We start from the raw sequence: 25,139 nt of genomic DNA on the forward strand, positions 1-25,139 counted from the left end.
ACCCAAAAAAAAAACAAAAGGAAAATTCATTTACATTGAAGAATAACATATAAAAGAAAACAAATAAACCTCAGAGCACAAATTACAAGAATAAATAAAATAAAAACTAAGAAATCAAACAAAAAAAAAATATCCTTACCTCATCTTCACACCAGGTGCAGTCTTTGTGCAAAGTGAAACACTGTGCACAGGTCTCGGCATGTTTACATATTGTACCTGGAGAAAGAAGGACCAAAATAGATTAAGTCACATAGAAGGGCCAAAGTACTCAAGCTAATTCACTGCCTTGAAGGGTTTAATCAAACAAATTGACTGGCATTTACTTTTATTGATCCCTCACTGCCCCCACCCCCCAAAAAAAATCAAAGACAGCACCAACCCTCATAGGATTTGTACCTCAAACCATTAAAAAATGAGGTTAACTAAATGTCACAAGGAGGCCAATTCTGAGAAGCCAATGCCAAAATTCTAACACCCTAATGGTTTCAAATTTTGGAACAAGGCCAGCAATTTCGTGGGAGGGGCTAAGTTAATTACATTGACCCCATAGCTCAACTGGTGCTTATTTTATCAACCTTGAAAGGATGAAAGGCAACGCTGACCCTGGCATTTTCACCAATTAAATTTTTTTTTAATATATGTATATATATATATATATATATATATATATATATATATATATAGACACACACACACATATATATGTATAAATGTATGCACATATATATACATATATATATATGTGTGTGTGTGTGTGTGTGTGTGTGAAGGTGCATGGCTCAGTGGTTAGAGCATCAGGCTTACGATTGTGAGGTTGTGAGTTCAAATTCCTAACCGAGCTGCATGTTGTATTCTTGTATATATATATATATATATATATATATATATATATGAAAAAGGTATTCAATCACATGGTAAGAGGCACAATCATTGTGGAAGGCGGAGTTTGGAGCTGAAGCATGCAGCAATGTGTGTGTGTGTGTGTGTGTTTGTCCTCACTCCCACTGCTTGATAACCAGTACTGGTTTGTTTATGTTCCCATAACTTAGCGGTTTGGCAAGAGATTGATAGAAAAGAAAAAGAAGCACTGGGATTGATTTATCTAGCTAAAACTCTTCAAGGCGATGCCCCAGCATGGCCACAGTTCAATGAGTGAAACGAGTACAAGATAAAAGATAAAAGAAGAACCCAGAAGGATGAAGGGCAAAGTTGACCGCAAAGGGATTTGAACACAGAATGCAGAAAGAACTAAGTACCCCAAAGTATTTTGTCCAACATTCTAACAATTCTGCCAATTATGTTGGCACTCCGTCGCTTACGACGTCGAGGGTTCCAGTTGATCCAATCAATGGAACAGCCTGCTCGTGAAATTAACGTGCAAGTGGCTGAGCACTCCACAGACACGTGTACCCTTAATGTAGTTCTCGGGGATATTCAGCGTGACACAGTGTGACAAGGCTGACCCTTTGAATTACAGGTACAACAGAAACAGGAAGTAAGAGTGAGAGAAAGCTGTGGTGAAACAGTACAGCAGGGTTCGCCACCATCCCCTGCCGGAGTCTCGTGGAGCTTTAGGTGTTTTCGCTCAATAAACACTCACAACGCCCTGTCTGGGAATCGAAACCGCTATCCTACGACCGCGAGTCCGCTGCCCTAACCACTGGGCCATTGCGCCTCCACTTCTGCCAATTATAATTAAGGGGTTTTCAGCATTGATATTTCCCCTTCTAAATAAAAATGACCCTTTGAACTCTAAGACATCCATCACTGACATAAATTACTGGTTTCCCCCATAAGCCTTTTCTCATCATCACGCAACCATAGACCTGTCTGAACTGGTTCAAACAGGTATTTAATAAGCTGGAAGGATTAGCAACCACTAGAACCAGATCTAACCAGGGTTATTATAGTCAGCATGTGTTAATTAATTTCTCCAATATATATCAGGAGCTTCGTTGTTATTGTTGATGTTGTTGTTGTTGTTGTAGTCGGTCATACGGCTGTTCTTGTTATTATTTATGTTATTGATATTGGTTTTGTTGCATTATAAATATGCATGTTGTACTAGTTGTGTAGTTGTTGTTAATGTTGCTGTAGTTAGTCATCCTGTTGTTGTTGTTGTTTAGTCTCAAGTCAACACTAATTGAGCAAACTGGGTTCAAAGGCTTTCCAACTGTGACCATCCCATCCGATCCTATACCATCATTTTCCCCCATGCACAGGGCACCCAACACCATATTATCCAACAAGTCCTTTTTCAAGTAGGCTGTGAGTTCATTAAAGGGAAGTTTAGCTGCTATTTCTAGCATCAAGCAACCACAAAGTAGTTCCCTTGTCACGTATCATTCTAGTTATTGAAGATGATGTTTAGCTCCAGGTTTGCCCTGATCAAAGCAGGCATATGATCAATAACACTCCAACCATGCCCATCCTGATTTGTGTGTGTGCATGTGTAGGGGGGTGTATGGCAGGGGAGAGTATATCTAGGTGTACATTATCTAATGTGTCCATACAAAAGTAAGGTAGTGTAAGGCAAGGAAGGTTTGGCTGCTATTTCTAGTATACCAAGTGATCATGTAAAGGTCAATAAATGTGCAACTGTTGTTATTGTCGTGGACGTCATTGGAGTTCTTGGCTGTGTTCTTGCTGTTGTTCCGGTTCATTCTATTTTTATTGTTGTTATTGATTGTTACTGTTTGTCACTGTTGTGGTTGTTGTTCTTGATGTGCAAGCATGACAAGGTTTAGGCATGAAGTTTGCTTCCTGACAACATGGTTATGGATTCAGTCTCACTGTGTGGCACTTTGGAACCAACCAAAATCTTGTGAGTGGATTTGGTAGATGGAAACTGACAGAAGCCTGCCATATACATACATACGTACGTATGTATGTATGGTATATATGTACATATATACATATGTACATGTATACATATTTACATATACATACACACACACATATATATACTAGCAGAGATACCCAGCATTGCTCGGGATTAAAATGGCATAGTTTTTTTATTGCTTTACTTGTTTCAGTCATGTAACTGTAGCCATGCTGGACACCGTCTTTAGTCGAACAAATCAACCCCAGGTTTTTATTCTTTGTAAGCCTAGTACTTATTCTATTAGTGTCTTTTGCTGAACCGCTAAGTTACGGGGACATAAACACAGCAACACCGGTTGTCAAGTGATGGTGGTGGCGGTACAAACCAAGACACACACACACACAAATATGCACATATGTATGACAGTCTTCTTTCAGTTTCTGTGTACAAAATCCACTCACAAGGCTTTGGTCGACCCGAGGCTATAGACTCTGTGTGTGTGTGTGTGTGTGTGTGTGTGTGTATACAGACACACACACGTATATAATAGTAGAAATACTTATGATACAGCTAACATGGTAACAATGTTAGTAAATGGAGTCAGGACTGCCTTATATACAAATAAATACAATAAATGCTCCTGCAGAGAAAAATCAAAATGCCCATTGATGAATCACTGTATGAGTACAAATCTTGTATATAAATGTACCGAGAGCATTTATATGTTTTTTATTTGTTAACGATTATTTCTAATACTTTTCTTGCTGCATTGCATGTTCATTTCTCTTTTTTCCATCTGTGATTTTCATTTTGATCTTTTATGTAAATGAAGATATTTCCTCCATCTGGCTGCTTTTCTTTGAACTGTTATTTTAACGAGTTGTGTCTATTTATCACCCGATGAGACACACCTGCATGGCCGGATGCTCCTCAACCAGAGTCCCACCCATAAGGGATCGATGTTAGATGCGTTGAAACAATTGTTGTGATTAATAGTAAATTCTCGTATATTCCATCTTCTGTCTTTCATTTGCCATATGCATAACGATCACTGTGAAAGTGACTGTTTTACTAGTAAGCTACCAAGTGTAAACCATTCATTTTATTATCTAATATATATATAAATGTGTGTGTGTATATATATATATATATATATATATATATATATATAAACATATATATATATATATAGAGAGAGAGACACACACACACACACACATCTACATGTATTACCCTTACTGCAGCTGCTGGATTTGAAAAGCCACTTCACACCTAGTTGAGATGACAAATGGAAGCTTTCGACACTTCAACACTCCAGATTGGCCTAGGTATCTAAGTTACTTTTTGATTTATTTTTATATATTTATTTATTGACTTGTTTTATTTTTGCATAGCAAATACTGCTAATTGGTATGCTAAGAAATTTTATCATCATCATCATCATAGTCATCATCGTCATCATCGTCATCATCATCACTCACTGTGGTTCTTATCACTGTAATTAATCTTCCTCATCATTATTATGATAATGATCAAAGTTCTTTGTTATTTTGCCTACCCCAACACACAAACACACACACACATAACTTACCTCCTTCCATTACTTCACCGTCACATTAATTGGCCTTGTGCCATCACAGTAACGTAGTATTCTATTCCATTTCTACCACATAAACAATAGTCATTAACTAATTTTTTTTTTTTTAGTTTGTGTTAAATGTTTTCTTCAGCTTGTTAGGGTTGAGAAATGATGAAAAGCCTTGGTTGATTTTCAAACATTCTTGGCATCTCATCAGCAGTGTTTGCATCAAATTGAGCAACCACAGAGAAATGAGCAAGCAATCTGTTTATAACAGCTGGCTGTATTTGAACACGGAATGCACAGAACTAGAAAACATACTATGAAGTATTTTAATTCCATGTCATAACAATTGCTTCAACCCACCACTTCTTGATTGATGCTCTGTTTGTTAAACCTATACTAAAATGATGAAAGCTAAAGTTGACCTCAGTGAGATCTGAACTCAGAGAGCTGAGTCACAAAAGACACTGCAAGCATTCTTGCTAAACACTCTAACAATTCTGCCATCTCACCCGCTAGACTATCAAATGTATATGCATGTGTGTGTGTGTATGCACACATGTGTATGTGTGAATATATATATATATATATATATATATATATATATATATGATCGGCCATTATCATGATTGACCGTTGACTGAACACTATTCAATTTTTTTTCTCCGTGTTTTTCTCCTTGTCTCCGTATTCTTTCTGTTGAAGAGCGTAGCTCGAAACGTCAAAGACTTTCCGTATTCCCGAGCGTCATACTAATATATACTTTTGTTATTTACACCACCTGTCCTCGTCTGTTGTTATTATTTGTATATTCTCCTATATATATATATATATATATATATATATATATATATTCACTCACACACATACACCTGCATACACACACACACACACACACACACATACATAATATATAACAGTAAGATACCCGTAAGATAAAATAGATATTTGGTTTCTATTATGGCAGAAATGAATGATGCATTTTCAAGTGTAATATTAGTAGTTATTAACAGGAACCATACCTTTCTTTCTTTCTTTTTTCTTTCTCTCTCTTTTTTTTTTTTTTTTTTTTGATACTATATATATTATATTTGCTGTCTTTCAGGAACAACAAGTGTCAAAGACACACTCAGCTGTGTCACTGATAATAGATGTGACACAGGCCAAGTAACAAATGTTGTACTACTTCTACTTACATACATACATATCTGATGATATTTATAACCCCACACCTCACCATAACTAGTCTATACCATTCGTACATTCAAAATGTCAACAATGCCAGAAGAAGAAAAGAGGGAAAGAAAAAAAAAGAAACGAAGACAGAATAAAAGAAACAGAAAAGGAAAACGATGAAAAAAAAAAATGGAATTATTTGAAAGAAAATTAAAATAAATAACTATATATTTACCTTCAGTAGGTATTACAACAGAAAGTAAACAAATCACAGCAAATACGATCAATTTCGTTTCCATTCTGGAAGAAAGAAGAAACGTGAGAGAATTAAGAAAAGAATAAACGAAAGAAAGAGTGGAGGAAGACAAGAAATAACGTTTGTAAAGAAAAGAAAAAATAATGTCTAAAGAACTTGATAATAATAGTTGGTCTGTGTAGGGTATTTCTTTCGGATCTGTAACTTGTAGATGTATACATGAACCTGTCTCTATGCAGATGAGAATTAGGGAAGTAGTTTTCGCTCACACCTTCTTTTTACTGTCCCCTCTTTCTCCCTTTCTTTCATATCTTTATTTTATATATATATATATATATGTACGTATGTACACACACACACACACACGCACCTCTTACTCCTCTTCTCTCACACCTTCGCTCTATGTATGTACGTATATGTATATATACACACACGTTTATACATTCATACGTAGAGATGATAGGAGTGTTGCGTGTATGTGTTTGTGGGTGTGTGATACCTTTTCAGTTCTTATGGGATATTTTCCTAAGTATATAAATGCAAACCCATACATACAGACATACATGCATACACATAAATACACGCACATTCATCCATAATTGCATTTATATATATATATATACACACACACATATTGTATGCATATACACACACACATACATGCATACATACAAACATACATACATACATACATACATACATACATACATACATTCTGGATGGTGGGTGCGTATGTGCGTGTGGCGGGAAGGTATGACTAGTTTGGTAAGTTTCATATAACAGCGAACAAGAAAGAAAGAACCCATTGAAATATATTTACGTCTGCACTGAACAAAAAAGGACGGGGAAAGAGTATTTACACATACTGTTTCAGACATACTTATACATCCATCCATCCATCCACCCGTCCACCCGTCCGTCCGTCCGTCCATCCATCCATCGAAACGAAGGTACATACGTACATATATACATACATAAATTCTTACACACGTGCTAATATATATTTATACACACATAAACCTATACTTATACACATTAATTACACACTAAGAAATTTGTGTATACATACATACTAATATATCTTTACTTTATACATGTATACCCAGTTATGCATGCATACCACATACACACACACGCACAAATTATACACATAGCATACACACAAACATGTTTGTGTGTGTGTGTGTATGTGTATGTACAAGCTTATACATACACATATGTACATAGCCATGCACACATACACATATATGCATACATTAACAAAATATATATTTACAAACCAGGCCCATACAAACACGACATTTGCGATTAGTTTAAGGAAAAGAAAAAGAAAAACGAAAGAGAAAAAAGAAAATTATATTGAACTCTCTCGTCAGGTATCAACAAAGCATAAATCCAGTTAGCCCCACCCCTTAAACGTTAGCCCCACCCCTGTCCTGTGTCGTACACAGGATATATATCTCTGGCGTCTATGTACCATATATGATATGGATTCCTAATTTTTTTTGTAACCACCTGTGTAACTGAAAGGACTTGAGAAAGGCAAGCCTTGTATCTATTAATCAGAACGTATGAAACACATTTTGAAAACATGTGGATGTTTAGGGCAAACTTGTGAAAATGCTTTAGGTAAGCGAAGGGTTGCATGCAAGCGCGTATTTTTAATTTTGGATAAATGCTTATATAGGCGTAGGAGTGGTTGTGTGGTAAGTAGCTTGCTTACCAACCACATGCTTCCGGGTTCAGTCCCACTGCGTGGCACCTTGGGCAAGTTTCTTCTACTATAGCCTCGAGCTGAGTAAATTTGGCAGACGGAAATTGAAAGAAGCCCGTCGTATATATGTGTATATATATGTTTGTGTGTCTGTGTTTGTCCTCCCAACATCGCTTGACAACCGATGCTGGTGTGTTTACGTCCCCGTAACTTAGCGGTTCGGCAAAAGAGAATAATAGAATAAGTACTAGACTTACAAAAAATAAGTCCTGGGGTCGATTTGCTCGACTAAAGGCGGTGCTCCAGCATGGCCACAGTCAAATGACCGAAACAAGTAAAATAGTATATAAAAAGCTAACATATAGCAAGGAAGAATCTTTAGCCCGCCAGACAGAATAACCCTGTTCTATTTTTTCCTACTCATTACGCTTTGAGTTCAAATTCCGCTGTGGACGGCTTTGTGATTCATCCTCTCCATGAGCTTTGTTGTCCACGAGAAAGGCAAGAGCTGATACATTTGGTTCCAGTGCTGGCGCAGACCAAACAGGGATGAAACTAATACCATTAGGTATCTTCTCTAAGCTTCTAATTGTCTCACCACTGCCTTGAACTGCGACTTTATTTTAACAGACCTTTGAAGGATGAAAGGCCAAGTTGGCTATTGCAGGATTTGAACTCAGAAAGCAAGTATTTAGAACGGTCACTGTAAGGCATTCTATCTGATTCTTTCATAACCAAGTCAATTCCTTGCCCTTAAATGTGTGTATGTGTGTGTGCGTGCGTGTACTTGTGTGTGTACTTGCGTGCATATTTTTGTGTGCTCATACTAAGATACACACAACAAACACAGACACATACACACACGCATAAGCAAACAGACACACAAACAGATACAAACACACATGCACATACACTAACATACATACACATGCAGACACAAACACATACGCACATGCACATACACAAACGCATACATACAACAAACAAATACATACATGCACACACGCACATACAAAAACATACACACATAAACACACACACAACGAATACATACACACGCATATTCAAATACAAACACACACAGGTACACAACAATGACACTCACACACACACACACACTAAATATACACAGCATTTATTGATAAACACCTGTAACATTCTCAAGTTAAGTGTATTTGCTTGTCTTGTTTTATCCTGCGACAGGTTTTCCCTGTTTCCTTTAGAATCCTGCTGGCAATCAAAGATTTTTTGGTGCTACTTTAGCGTGCAGTCTACTGCGGTATCCGTAGTCAAGACTGAAATAACCTGATCTCAGTTAATATTAGAGTTAGGGTCTACGGCTGAGGTTAGGGCTAGGATTTAGGATTTAGGGTTAGGGTTGGGTTTAGGGTTTAGGGTTAAGGTTAGAATTTAGGTTTAAGGTTAGGATTTAGGGTTAAGGTTTATAGTTAGCGTTCGCGTTTAGGGTTAGGATTAGGGTTTAGGGTTAAGTTTAGGAGTTAGAGTTTAGGATTAAGGTTAGTGTTTAGGGTTAGGGTTGAGGCGAGGATTTAGGATTATGATTAAGGTTAGGATTTAGGGTTAGTGGCTAGGATTAGTGTTCGGGTTTAGGGTTAGGATTAAGGTTAGGGTTTGACTGCACGCTAAATGGCCTGGTAGACCGTACGCTAACGTGGTATTAATTTTCCCAACCTTTGAATTATAGAATAGGTGGTACAAATCCAACCAACGGAGTGAGGTGATTTCTACAATAGCTTCTGTCTAATTTCACTCAAAGTTTGGGTTGATCCGAGGTTTTTAAGGTAAAAGATGTCATGTAGGTGGGATTGAACTAAAGACCTCGTGTTTGCAAATCGAACTGCTTAACCGTTCGACTATGCACGTAAACACATACATACCTATTAACCAATCTGATATACACTCAGATTGTTTCGGGTTCAATCCAACTGAGCAGCACCTTGGACAAGTATCTTCTGCTATAACCCTCGGGTCGACCAGTGCCTTGCCAGTGAATTTGGAAAATGGAAACTGTGTGGAAGCCCGTCGTATTCACACATGTACGTATACATGTGTCTTTGTGTCTGTTTGTCCCTACCACCGCTTGCAAAGTGACGTTGGTTTGTTCATGTCCCCGTAACCTAACAGATGCTGATCTACAGAGGTGACCGATAGAATAAGTATCCAACTTTTAAAAAGTAATAATTAGTACTGGAGGTGATTTATTTGACTAAAGCCAGCACTGCCGCAACAAGTTAAAGATAAAACAGACACGCACGCACGCACACACACAGATAACAGGGTAGATATGGACGTGCGAGTGGGTCACATTTCAACAAAAACAATAAAATTAACCGTTTTCATGTTTTTCTACTTTGCAATGGACGTCGACAGCGTCAAAGCTTTAAACATAGTCACGCTACGAGATAAACGTTTATGATACACAGTAGTAGTTGTGGTGGCCGTGGTGGTGACGGTAGTGGAGTTGTGCGTGCATGTGTGTGTGGAGACAAAGAGAGAGAGAGAGAGAGAGAGAGAGAGAGAGAGTGCGATATACGAGAAGGGAGATAAATGTTTTATTACTTCTGAAATCTGAACAAATCTATTTTTATTGATAGATGATAAATTGCAAAGCGTTATCTTTCTCTCTTTCGTTGGATAACCCGATGCTTTTCAAGTGTATCCTTGGAAAGTAACAACACACACACACACACAATGTACACAAAACCTTAGCCGCAATCGCTGTGTATCTTCTGTCTAGTACATATGTGTGAAGGTCTAGTGGTTAGAATGTAGCAATCATGATCGTAAATAGGGTCATGGTTGTGTTCTTGAGCAAAACATTTCATTTCATTTCATTTCACGTTGCTCCATTCCACCCAGATGTAAACGAGTTCAAGTAACGGCTGGAAAGTTAAAACCTGCGATGGTCCGTCGTCCCGTTTAAGGTGGTGTATGTTGGGAAGTGGGGATGGGGATTGTAATCTAAGTCACATATACGCCATAGAAACCGAGTTAAGTTCAGGCCTTATGATTCCCAGGGAAAAGGGACTGCAAAAACAGGCGCTTACAGGCCTTGTGCCTATAGCTGAAAGGATTATTAATACGAAGTCACATGGCCAGGTGGTTTACAATGTTGCACATATAATATTACGATTACGAGACTGGGCAGTGCGTTGTTCTTGAGTAAAACACTTGTAGCGGGAATATTCAGCAATCGCCCGATATCACGATTCGCTAGAGTACTGCTCACGTGATCAACAAAATCTCACCAATCACGACTTCGAGTTGAATAGGTTCGAACAATGATTTTTTTTTCTTTTGGCGCGCTTCCTTCTGAGCCCATCAACCAGTATAAATTCAGTAAGCGGTGACTACAAATCAGAGAGCTCTGACTAAGAAGATACGAGGAGCTATTTTTGTTTAAAAGAATAAACATGAAAGAAAAGAAAGAAAGAAAGAAAGATAAAGAACCTGAGTGAGATTTAGTGGCAATATTTAACCGGTCATGAGAACAAGTTCAGTCCCTATTCTTGCTTCCCTTTGATTCGTTGATGTTTCTATATATGCGGTCCTATTAACATTTGTTTGAAAAACGTAAAGACGAGACAGAGAGAGGGGATGAGGGAGAGAGGGGTAAAAGGAGGGAGGGAGAGAGAGAAAGAGAGAGAGAGAGAGATAGAGGCGGAAAGACAGGCAGGCTGACAGAGTTCTGGATCCATACTCTGAGAAGGTCAAGCAACCGCATAAAATATCTGTAGACGAGGAAGAAATTAGTCGATTTAATCCGAGATCTACCGAACGGAATTTATTCCTGTAAATGCTTAAGTGTAATGTCTCTGGTTTCAACTCGTTAAAAGAAGGTCTTGAAAGGTCAGACACTATAAAGTCTAGATGTCTCATTTAAACCGTTGTTTCGTTCAAGATAAAACCTCAAGTCTTGTAACCTTTAAGGAATGCTAAGAAAATATTTGGCAGGCTTATTTATTTATTTATTATTATTATTATTATTATTATTATTATTAAGGCGGCAAACTGGCAGAATCCGTAGCACGGCGGGCAAAATGCTTAGCGGCATTTTGTCCGTCTCTACGTTCTGAGTTCAAATTCCGCCGAGGTCGGCTTTGCCTTTCATCCTTTCGGGGTTGATAAATGAAATACCAGCTGAGTACTTGGGTCAATGTAATCGACTATTTCCTTTCACCCAAAATTTCAGGCCTCTCGGGGTCGACAAAATAAGTATCAGTTAAACATTAGGTACCAGTGAAACACTGGTACCTAATTCATCCTATCTAGAACACCCTAACCACTAGACCACGCACTTTCACTCAGGACGTAAAAACGCTACTAAATACTGCAAGACATTTTGTATGATGCTCAATCGATTCTGACCCCTTAAAGAGTTTTATGCGCGAAGAATGGATACTAGATAGAATATGTAGTATGAAAGAGGAAAAGAATGACAGGTGGATATTATTAAAAGCGAGAGATAGTGAACGAGAGAGAGAGAGAGAGAAAGAGAATGAGAGAGAGAAAGAGAATGAGAGAGAGTCAATGACAGAGAGAGTGAAAACGAGAAAAGTAGATATGAAAGATCGGTGGGTGACTTCAAGGAAATTTATTTCAATGTAAAGGCATCAAAAACGACAAGGATCTAAACACTCGTGTTTACTTTCTGAGCAAATTTTAATTTCCAAAATGGCAGAAGAGAGGATTGAGTTGATAGCGGAAGCACCACTTTCTAGTAGTATGTTATTCTGGAACAAGCTTGTTTTTTGGCAGTTAATAAGAAAGACAAAAAAAGAAAAGAAAGAGTAATTATTCACTTTTCGTTCTCGTTGGTTCTGATTTCAGGGAAAGATCAAGTAAGATAAACAAGGAAACGGATAACTATAAATAAATGGGAATATATATAAGTGGACGAACAGATGAATAAATAAACGCAGAGTATGATACACACACATAAACATGTTATATAAATGTGTGTGTGTGGCAGAGAGGGAGAGAGAGAAACTGACAAACAGAGAAAGAAGGAGAGCAGAGATAACGTTATTTTTAACACACTTGTATATATGCGTACACACACAATACATTATATTATACATTTATAGATAGATAGTGAGATAGACACAGACAGATAATGCATACACAATATATGTATATATTTGTCGGTGTATATAACGCCCGCTCATACACAGACACACATTAAATAGCGAGATAAAAACGACATATCTAGCACACAAACAGGTATATATGTACGACGTTATATAATATTTAAACGTAATATATACATACATACATACATACATACATACATATATACACGTGTGTATTTGTGTGTGTGTGTGTACATATATATATACATATCTTCAGTTCAATGTTAAATTGTTTTTGAATACAACTTGACATTAAAGTAAACACAGACACACACACACACGCACATTTATGTATATGTGTGTGCATGTGGGGTACGATTATATTTACGTATACATTATATTTATGCGTGTATTCGTGTATAAGACGCACCCCAGGTTTTTCAGTTAAAAATCAACCATAAAAGAGTGCGCCTTATATACGAGTGAATACGGTATATGCGTGTACTTGTGTGTATGTGTCGCGTGCGCACACACACATACTGTATACTTAGACATTTTTTTTATGTATTTATGTATATGTGAGTAAATAACGCGAGATAAAAACTAGTGTTTGTTGTCATTATCTTATTTGTTTTTGCATTTAAATTTAAATAACATTTCGACAAACAGTTCACACATTCAAATCACAGAGAAAATGTAGCAGAGATAGGTGTGTGTGCGTGTGCGTTTGTGCGTGCGTGTGCGTTTGTGCGTGCGTGTGCGCGTGTGCGCGTGTATGTGTGTGCTCGCGCGCAGAGAGAGAAAGAGAGAGAGAGAGAGAGAGAGAGATGGTGTGACGAAAGGGAAGAATAATATGGAACCCATGTAAAGTTTTAAGACTTGACAAGCGTCTCTGTTATCCCTTGGCAGTATTAAATCTCCGGCAAAATCTTATCTAGAACCAAAACACGAAATGCATTGAAATTTTAATTCCTTTTTCTCTTCCAATTTTACGTTCATTTCCACCCTTTCAATACAGGCGCAACCGCTTTTATTCATGCCCCGTTTGTCTTATCCACACAGACACCTATGGATACACGTGTATTTTGGGGTATCTGTATTTCTATTATATATTTATATTTTTAACATGCATCTTATCTATGCTTGTCTATTGTTTGCTTGCTTATCTCTATATTTGTTTTTTTTCTATTTATCTATCCATCTGTCTGTCTATCTTTCTTCTCTGACCACCGGTCCGTCTACATACCACTTTGTCTACCTACCTACGTATGTGTGTGTGTGTGTATATATATATATATGTATCTGTCTGTCGGTTTGTATAACCCTCAATCTATACATCTGTCTGTTTTTCTTTCTGCCTGCCTATCTGTTTATGTATCTACCGAGTTATCGATTTATCTGCCTGTCGGTTTGCTTATCCCTCAATCTATCTATCTATCTATCTATCTATCTATCTATCTATCTATCTATCTATCTATCTCTTTTACTTGTTTCAGTCATTCGACTGTGGCCATGCCGGAGCACCGCCTTTAGTCGAGTAAATCGCAGGCGTGGCTGTGTAGTAAGTAGCTTGCTTACCAACCACGTGGTTCCGTGTTCAGTCCCAATGCATGGCAACTTGATTAAGTGTCTTTTACTATAGCCTCGGGCTGACCAAAGCCTTGTGAGTGGATTTGGTAGACGGAAACTGAAAGAAGCTCGTCGTATATATATGTATATATCTGTGTGTGTCTTTGTGGGTATGTTCTTTCCTATCACCGGTGTTGGCGTGCTTACGTCCCCATAACAATAGCGGTTCGGCAGACCAGACCGATAGAATAAGTACTAGGCTTAAGAAATAAGGCCTGGGATCGAAATAAGAAATAAATCCTACATACTTCGCAGTATTTGCCTATCATCCCCATTTGCCTTTCATCCTCTCGGAGTCGATAAAATAAAATAGCAGGTATGTACTGGGGGTTTTTACCCTTTGGGGCCAAGGGTAAATAGCCTGTACTGGAGTCGAGGGTATCGGCTAACCCCATCTCTCCTCAAAATTATCGGTCACCTGCCTAAATCAGAAACCGAGGAAACGCCACTAAAGTGTGTGTGTGTGTGTTTAAGGCATAGTTTGATTCAAAAGTTTCAGTTATTTTTTGGCTAGGAATGTGATGTTAGCTTACGACTCAATCAAACAGCGAGATGCAGGTAAAGGTGGCTTGCATTTAGTTTAGTTTCAGTATGGCGGTTAAATGACAACGTTTGTTATATAAGAAGCAGAACGTGAGTGAAGACGGATATAAATAAGGAGAGAACGAAACTTGAACGATGTCACTTGTGAGCTCAAATCATTGAAAGACGTGAAATAAAAGAGACTCAGTATTTTCTGTGGCCAATAAGAAAGAGAAACAAAGGAGAAGAGAGATGCAGTGGTAGATAATTAATTCCATTGACGTTATGGGAAGAGTCGTCTGTTATCTACAGACTTCGAGGCAGAGAGGGATACACACTGCTAGTGTAATACAGTCGTATTCTACTAGAATTGCTCTTTAATTCTAGAAGGAAGACACTTAAAATTCCTTGTTTGTGTGAATATTGAGAGAGAGAGAGAGAGAGAGAGAGAGAGAGAGAGATGAGGAGAGAGAGGAATAATGAATAAAGAAAATTTTTAAAGGGAATAAGTGAGGAAGACGGGTAAAGCGGTGGAGAAAAAAAGACAGGGTAACTTTACTTTTTTACTCTTTTACTTGTTTCAGTTATTTGACTGCGGCCATGCTGGAGCACCGCCTTTAGTCGAGAAATTCGACCCTAGGACTTATTCTTTGTAAGCCTAGTACTTATTCTATCGCCCTCTTTAGCCGAACCGCTAAGTTGCGAGGACGTAAACACACCAGCATCGGTTGTCAAGCGATGGTGGGGGGACAAACACAGACACACAAACGCACACACACATATATATATATACACATATATACGACGGGCTTCTTTCAGTTTCCGTCTACCAAATCCACTCACAAGGCTTTGGTCGGCCCGAGGCTATAGTAGAAGACACTTGCCCAAGGTGCCACGCAGTAAGACTGAACCCGGAACCATGTGGTTGGTAAGCAAGCTACTTACCACACAGCCGGAGAATAATGAAGAACGGTATCGTTGTGGTGGATAAGAAGCTCGTTTTGGAACCAGGTTGTTTCAGGTTCAAATCCACTGCACAGCACCTACTATAGTCCCGGATTGACCAATGCTTTGTCAGTGAATTTTGTAGATGGAAACTGTGCGGAACCCCGTCGTGTGTGTGTGTGTGTGTGTGTATGTGCGTGTTTTCTTGTATTTGTCCCCCACCACTACTTGACAATCGGTGCTGGTTTGTTTACGTCCCTGTAACTCGGCGGTTCGGATTTCACAAAGCACGTCTTAGTTCGTGTAATCGGGGCATTTATTCACAGACAGTACTCAACAACTAATTAGAAATTAGACGGGGGTTATGATCAGTGACAAGATGAAATATAATAAATGGAAACGAATGAATTTCGTATGTCTCAATGTAAAGTAAACATGCGTGCCTGAAATAGCAGCAAAATCACTCCCGTATACCCTACAGTAGAAAGAAAGAAAGAAAGAAAGAAAGAAAGACTTTAGATATGTAGTCCTAGATGGCCTGGCTCTCCGTCGGTTACGACAACGAGTATTTCTGATTTATTTTACTGCCCACAAGGGGCTACACACAGAGGGGACAAACGAAGACAGACAAGAACAGACAAAGGAATTAAGTCGATTACATCGACCCCAGTGCGTAACTAGTACTTAATTTATCGACCCCGAAAGGATAAGTCGACCTCGGCGGAATTTGAACTCGGCTAATCATTTCGCCCGATGTGCTAACGTTTCTGCCAGCTCGCCGCCTTACGACAACGAGTGTTTCTGTTTAGCTGATCAACCGAACAGCCTGCTCGTGAAATTAACGTGCAAGTGGCTGGGCACCCCAAAGATACACGTACCGTTAACGTAGTTTTCGGGGATATTTCAACGTCATGCAGAATGTGCCAAAGCTGGCCTTTCAACTTACGAGTACAACTCATTTTTGCGAGCTGAGTGGGAGTGGAGTGGAGTAACGAGAACTAAAGTGTCTTGCCCAAGGATACAATTCGCCGCCTAGAATCGAATTCACGACCTTACAATTGCGAACCGAATACCTTTAACCACTAAGCTACGATTCTTCACAGTTCTAGACACACTATGTCTGAACTCAAAAAAGATTATCTCAACTGGAATACTGCTTTTATAGGCCTAGGGTTAAACAACAACAACAACGATTGCAAAAGCAATTAAAATGATGGATATATATATGTCTGGGGGTAGGGGACTGCCACCCACTCATTCTCACTCAAAGAACCACACATTTACTATATCTATTTTCAGACACCATCCTATCAACCCAAATCCTCCAGAAGTTAGATAGGTTATCTTAAACCAGGCACCACGTAAGTTAACACCTATTCCATTACTTATGGATTTTTTTTCCTTCTTTGTTGACGATGGATTGGCAGAATCGTTAAAGTGTCAGACAGAAATACTTTGCAGTATTTATTTGTTCTGGCTCTTTAAGTTCTAAGTTCGAACCCTGCCCAGGTTAACTTTATCTTTCTGGCGTTGATTTAACCCTTTCTCGTTTAAACCGGTTCTATATGACTCGAATATTCTACCGGTTTTATATTCAAACCAGCTAAATCTGGCCTCGCACACTTACGCTACAATGCCATTTTAAACAGAAATAACAATCATATCATCAAAATCTCAAACCTACAAGATAATGCATAATAAATTAGCGCAACATTTGAGAGAGTAATCGAAATGCGAAAGGGTTAATCAACCACCGGCTCCTACATATAAATTTGTGACCTACTTATGTCTGCGTTATTAGGGGGAGCTGGCTAAGGCGGCGAACTGGCAGAAGCGTTAGCACGCCGGGCAAAATGCTTCGCGGCATTTCGGCTGTCCTTACTTTCTCGGTTCAAATTCCGCCGAGGTCGACTTTTCCTTTCATACTTTCGGGGTCGATAAAATAAGGCACAGTTGGAGACTGGGATCGATGTAATCGACTTACCCCCACTCCCTTGAAATGGCTAGCCTTGTACCAAAATTTGAAATCATTATTTGGAGTTGTCTATTGGTTAGAATCGTTAGCTCCTTGTGTTATGAGTTCTGAAGTCAGCTTTACTTTTCATCTTTACGGAGTTAAAACTTCCACTAAACTAGCACTTCGTCGGTTACGACGACGAGTATTTCTTTTGATCCGATCAAAAGGACAGCCTGCTCGTGAAATTAACATGCAAGTGGTTGAGCACTCCACAGACACGTAGTTCTCAGAAAGATTCAGCTTGACACAGAATGTGACAAGGCTGGTCCCCTCTGAAATACAGGTACTAGCCATTTCTGTCAGCTGAATGAACTGGAGCAACGTAAAATAGAACGTCTTGCTAAAAAAAACACAACGCGCCGCCGGGAATCGAACTCATCACTTTGCAATCGCGAGCCGAATATCCTAACCAGTAAGCAACTCGCTTACAGGAACAAACTGGACTGCAGATTTCCAACAAGCCAGTAGTGTCAGTTACAACCCAGCAGAATAAATACCATCTGGTATTTTCTTTTTATTCAACGCACCGAATTATGCCTGGTTTCTATACTGCACAGTGTATTAGCACATTTAAGTGGAGGTACGGTGTATATATGAAAAACATCGGGCATATGGATTGTACTGAGTCGTTTGACCGACCGACTGCTCCCAATGTCTTATAAGGTCTGCTCGATAAGAATTGACCTGGGGTTTCACAACAACAAGAACGTCGACTAAAAACCTAAGAGAAAGAACTACAAAGCTAACTTCCGTTAACATATCTCTGCACCCTCACTTTCACCGTTATCAGCAGCCTGTCAAAAGACATTTTACCGTCGTAAGTAAATTGTATTTGCTTTACTATTATGTACTTCCATTTCCTTCTACCACAACACAAATCCCATCCTCAACACACATACAATAAAATGTTTATTGCTTGTCAAATTGTTATCAGAGCACATTTATTTTGTATCAATAGCTTTTTGCCTCGATACAAGGCCTCTTTTATATTTGGTTTCGGAAATGGAATAGAAGATAGTCAATGGAATCTATTTCTATATCTTACTGGTGAGATTGTGATCATCGAAGCAGTTAATTCCAAATAGATACCGCAAGAACGATATTTCATCAATTCAAACGGTATTAGCCGTGTAAAACTGTTATTTCCTAGACCTACTGCTCAATTCAATTCCTAGGCGCTGGCATTTTTGTGTGGTTAAGAAATTTGTGGTTTCGACGAGGTTTCGAATCCAGCCCTACTATTATAACAGCTTCGGGCCGAATAATGTCTGCAGAGTGAATTTATATGACGGAAACTGTGTGGCGGTAGTCGTATGTGTATATGTGTGTGTGTGTATATATATATATATATATATATATATACACATACTTGGAAAAGGATGCGTGGCGTTCGATCATATAATAATATATAGATATATGCATATATCCATACATATATGTACATACCTACATCTATATGTATACATACATGCATATATGGGTTCAAGACATAAAAAAAAAACGTTAAACACAATGAAAAAACAGAAAACGAACTTTTTTCGAACAACGAAAAAAAACCCAGAGAAATGAGACATGCACACGCATACATACGAATGTGTGGGTGCGTCTTTGAGTTCCCCCGCCGTTTAACAAGTTTGTTGATGTCTCTCCGTCGTATATATGTTGGGATTTTCAAACATTTAGATACTAAGATAAGTTTCAGCCAGAACTGGTCCAGGCTATGACTAACTTAATAAGCACCATTTGGAACAGTCATTTATTACAGTACAGACAGTCTTTGAGCACTATGGCTCATTCGAGGAAAGAGATATTATTTATTACTTGCAAAGATATATCCGGATGTAGGTGGTTTATCTGAAATCTGCTGGGAGATATTCGTCCATAAATCGTTTGGACCCATTTCTCCTCTTACGAGTTAAAGAAACCAGGGCCAGCTAAGGTGAAATAGTTCCGTCTTAGTGTCGTGATGTGATGCAAGTATGATTTTTGTAAAGAACTGATGTCACGGGGAACCGACCGTTGGGTGAATTTTGAAGTTGATACCAACATTATTTGAGCAATGTTGATGGAATATTTTATGACGATGAAACACCAAACAGAAAACGGAAAACGAACCAATATAGGCGCATGAGTGGCTGTGTGGTAAGTAGTTTGCTTAGCAACCACATCCGGGTTCCGGGTTCAGTCCCCCCACTGCGTGGCACTTTGGACAAGTGTCTCGGGCCGACCAAAGCCTTGTGAGTGGATTTGGTAGACAGAAACTGAAAGGAGCCCGTCGTATATATGTATATCTGTATATCATATATATATATATATATATATATATATATATATATATATATATATATATATATATATATAATGTGTGTTTGTCCCCACCAACATCGCTTGACAACCGATGCTGGTGTGTTTACGTCCCCGTAACATAGCGGTTCGGCAAAAGAGACCGATAGAATAAGTCCTGGGGTTGATTTGCTCGTCTAAAGGCGGTACTCCAGCATAGCCACAGTCAAATGACTGAAACAAGTAAATGAGTAATTCATCAGAGCACCCAGTGATTACTAACTTCAGTAGCTGGGCATCAGTCTAATTAATGAGCAAGCGAATCAACAGTTATCAGAGTTCAGTACATGCAGCATGACTACTAAATCTTGATAGATTTAAACTTCGTATATTTTTTTCTTTTAATTCCCTCCAGAATCAATAAAAAATATGCTTCTAATACATCAGTATCGAGCCGATTATCGATATCCTTTACTCGGGAAAACTGGTCTGGTTAATCATTTACATCATGCATTTTGTGAAAGGTGGCGTCGTTGGAAATCACTGGTTCACAGTATTTCAAATGGTATTAGTGACAAGGGAGCGTCTATGTAGCTAGGGAGGAATAAATACCACAAAGTATTTTTATCCGACATATTGTGTGCATCAGTGTATGTGTATATATGCATATATTTGTGTGTGTGTGTGTGTGTGTGTGTGTGTGTGTGTGTGTGTGTGTGTGATCAAAGGCTTTTGGCTCTCGAGAGAAGCGTCTGTGGAGCTGTCATGACAGTGCCCCAAACACGAAGAAAAACGTGTACAGTGCCGCAGTGCCCCCTTGCTTTCTCTACGCCACGGAATGCATGGCCCTCTACCGAAGGCATCTCAAGGACGTGACGCGAGTCCAACTTCGTCATATGCGTTCCGTCTTGCATATCAGACGGCAAGATATCATTCCTGGTGCAGAGATCTTGCTCCATGCTGGCGCAGTTAGTACGGAGGCCCTAATTAAACTCATCGCAGCTGCACTGGGCGGAATATGTTTTCTACAGTGAATAGCGTCAGGGCAGGCGGAGCTGTGATCGGACTCCAGTAATGAACTCATTTGCATACAGCCAATCAGAACTCACCTTGACCTTTGTTGTCAAGTTAACAAACACACTCAAGATGAAGAACGGTGTTGTAAGTCGACCGATTGCCAAGCTATGCCTGATCTTAGAAGGAGACAAGTAATTAGATTTGCATCTATACCTATTATCGGATTTTGTTAGGGCCCCATATGGTAAAGATGTGGGTGGGAAAAATGTGGGTAGAGGGTGATGCGCTAGCAACCCTCACCCCTTACTGTTTTAATAAGTAAACAACAACACAAATAACTACGCAGAGGCAGCCATGGTTGAAACAAGAACAAGAACAACAAGCATTATTAAAAGAGAAAAGAAGCATGGTCATTCCTTGCCCAAGTGACCTTATCTTGTCGCCTATCGCTCGTTATGCGCTCATAAACTAGCTTGATAGTAGAGCTCTATATTGGACGTATGCAAATGAGTTCATAACTGGGGTCCGGAACTTTCGTGGAGGAAAAAAATTTCGCTGCCCGGCGGTGTGCTAACGTTTCTGTCAGCTCGTCACTTTGGTATTCTTGATTACTAAACAGCATAATAACATAGTCTGCAATGAAGTTTAACCACTACTCCTTATTTCCGGTGCAAATGTCATTACTCATCACAAACCCACTCAGTCCACACACACACCACACTCTATTGTCACTTATTTTCACATTACGCAAGTAGTATTACAGCCTGTTAGTTTCACTTCCCATCCCACCTCGCTCTCGTATGTGTGCACATGCAATTTATGTGAATATAAGTATGTATACATCATTAAAAAAACATTGTATATATATATATATATATATATATATATATATATATATATATATATATATATATATATATATATATGGCCTCTCTCTGTTTGTGTTTGTGTGTGTGTGTGTGTGTACGCATGTATGTATATTGATATTATACATAACTATTTTTATGTATTTGTATATATATATATAATGTGTGTGTGAATACTTGTGTTACACACACTTTCACACATATTTTATAAACCAGCTTGGGCCTGCAGGCAACTTTTTTCTGTCTTATAGGGGTACATACCCAATCTTTTTCTGCTGCTAACACAGCTATACTGTGTTCGAGATTTACTTTCTTGCCTGTAAGAGATATATATATATATATATATATATATATATATATATATATATATATATATATATACTCTTTTACTTGTTTCAGTCATTATCGACTGTGGCCATGCTGGAGCACCGCCTTTAGTCGAGCAAATCGATCGCAGGACTTACTTATTCTTTGGATGCCTAGTACTTATTCTATCGGTCTCTTTTGCCGAACCGCAAAAGTTACGGGGACGTAAACACACCAGCGTCGGTTGTTAAGCGATGTTGGGTTGGGGGGGGGAACAAGCACAGACACACAAACATACACACACACACACACACACACACACACATATATATATATATATATGTATATACATACATAAAGACAGAGAGGAGGGAGGGCCACGACAGTACTGGCCGTGTACCTTTTTCCTTTTTTTTATTTGTTGACCATTGAAAGAATCAAACTTAAAGATGGCTTTGGGAGGATTAGAACTCAGATTCTCAAAACAAAGAAAAACAAAAAGCTCCGGTAAATCCCGCAACGCTCTGATGCTTTAAGTTGTGTGTATGCGCATGCGCACACACACACACAAAAGCACATTGTAATTATTTTTTGCATTGTGACTTTTGCTCTGTATTCAAGTCTGTTAACGTATTCGAAATGCCTTTCTTTTTCATAATAATTATTATTAGAGAAAATGTATCATCATCGTACTCGTCATTTCTGTCTCTCTTTGTCAGACAATGAAGTGACGACTCAAACATTTCTGCTGTTTTGCATTTGTTTTGTTTTCGAGTCAAAGTTCAAAACGAAAAGAGAAACAAAAATGTAATTAAGAACAACGATGACAAAACCAACAATAAAATTAATTGGGTGAGTAAATGTTAAAAAAAGAAAATTATTACAGATGCAGGAGTGGCTGTATAGTTAATAAGCTTGCTTTGGAACTACGTAGGTTTGGGTTCACTCCCACTGCGCGGCACCTTGGGCAAGTGTCACCTATTATAGCCAGACACCACTGCTTTGCGAGTGAGTTTGGTAAACGGAGGTTGCGTGGAAGCCCATCGTGTTTGTGTGTGTGTGTGTGTGTCTAGTTCAAAATTGTACAAAAAAAAACAGGTGAGAGGACAATAAACAAGGTGTGCAGATTAGTTTACCGTTCACGAAAAATGCAAGAAGTATTTGACATTTCGAGCCTACGCTCTTCTTCAGAAAGGAATGAGAAGGGTAAACAGATGGAGAGAAAGAAAACGGAGAGAGAAGAAAGAAACGTGTTTGGTGTGTGCATTGTGTGTGTGTTAGGGGAGTATTTGTTCACCCACAACCGCTTGACAACCGATGTTAGTTTGTTTACTTCCCTGTATCTTAGCAGTTCGGCAAAGATACCGACAGAATAAGTACTGGGGTCGATTTATTCGACTAGCCTTTCCAAAGCAGTGCCCCGGCATGGCCGCAGTCCAATGACTGAAACAAAAGATAAAAGATATATTTCTGTGCCTTACCTACGATTATTTATATTAATTTTATTATGAACGATTCTTATTTCTTTATTGCCCACAAGGGGCTAAACATAGAGGGGACAAACAAATGGATTAAGTCGATTACATCGACTCCAGTGTGTAACTGGTACTTAATTGGATGAAAGGCAAAGTCGACCTCGGCGGAATTTGAACTCAAAACGTAACGGCAGACGAAACACCGCTAAGCATTTCGCCCGGCGTGCTAACGGTTCTGCCAGCTCGCCGCCTTGGCATAACACACTAACCGTCACCGTAACCATGAAAGATTCACAATACTTCTCTCGCAGTACAATAATACAAATCTGAAACGGAAGCCAGGTGCCGATGCAGGAAATGATTAATTTCATATTTAAAACAAAAAATAAATAAATAAATTTGAGAAAAGCCTCTTAAACTTCCCTCTTTTGTCTCATCTTTACCAAAGAGAGTGAGACATTTTCGTAGTTTAGTATGCATGGTAAAGTTCATAGTTGACCAAGTACTCTTGGAAGAGTGGTCTTGCAAAATACACACACAGACACACACACAGATACACACATATATAGACACGCATATATACACGTATATATGTACACATGCATATATATATATATATATATGTATATGTATATGAATACACGCACATGTATATATATATATATATATATATAAGGTGCATGTGTATATATATATATATATATATATATATATACCCACACACACACACAAAACTCGCGTATTTCTCTCTTGTAATTTGTCGGTATTCTCAGAGAAAGTTACACGGCCATCTATCATTATTTTGGATGACGTTACCATTTCAATAAGGCATTACAAACCAACCAGCTTTTGTTTGTTTGTTTCTTGCATTAAAGCAAAGAAATAATGTCTCTAATTGAAAGCCAAACCTGTGTAGCTTGTTACGTTTCCGATTAATTTCAACGTGGCATTAAATGTTCTAACACATCGTTGTCTCATTCATTTATTTATAGTTCACTCATTCTTACCATCGACTTACTCATATACTCTTTTTATAGCTGAATCTAGTCTTTGCAGGTTTGTTGACTAGAATCTGTCTATGTGAGAGTTCCACTAAGTCTATGAATAAATTACTTCCTAGGCGCAGTAGTGGCTGTGTGATAAGAAGTTTGCTTCCCAACCACATGGTTTCGAGTTCAGTTCCACCGCGTGGCACCTTGGGCAGGGCCGACCAAAAGCCTTGTGAGTGAAACTGAAAGAAGCTTGTCATATATATATACATGTATGTGTGTGTGTCCATATTTGTGTATCTGTGTTTGTTTCTCTACCATCGCTTGACAACCGATCTTGGTGTGTTTACGTTCCCGTAACTTTTAGCGGTTCGACAAAAGACACTGATAGATTAAGAAGCAGGCTTGCAAAGAATAACCACTTGCCCACTCGCCTGACTGTCGT

General features: G+C 38.7%; 1 protein-coding gene across 4 annotated transcripts in view; it reads right to left on the reverse strand.

Annotated features, from left to right (window-relative positions):
- The window catches only part of LOC106874478 (integrin beta pat-3), a 132,743-nt gene that overhangs the window by 41,322 nt on the left and 66,282 nt on the right, over positions 1–25,139 (reverse strand). For all 4 annotated transcript variants that reach the window (XM_089365707.1, XM_089365709.1, XM_089365708.1 and 1 more), the window contains 2 exons: positions 5,818–5,882; positions 140–216 (listed from right to left, as the gene is read on the reverse strand). In XM_089365707.1, the coding sequence (XP_089221833.1) occupies positions 140–216; positions 5,818–5,882 (142 nt within the window). The remainder of the gene's footprint in view (positions 1–139; positions 217–5,817; positions 5,883–25,139) is intronic.

The sequence above is a fragment of the Octopus bimaculoides genome, chromosome 18 (assembly GCF_046866305.1).
Source record: "Octopus bimaculoides isolate indiv1 chromosome 18, ASM4686630v1, whole genome shotgun sequence".
Taxonomy (NCBI): Eukaryota; Metazoa; Mollusca; class Cephalopoda; order Octopoda; family Octopodidae; genus Octopus; species Octopus bimaculoides.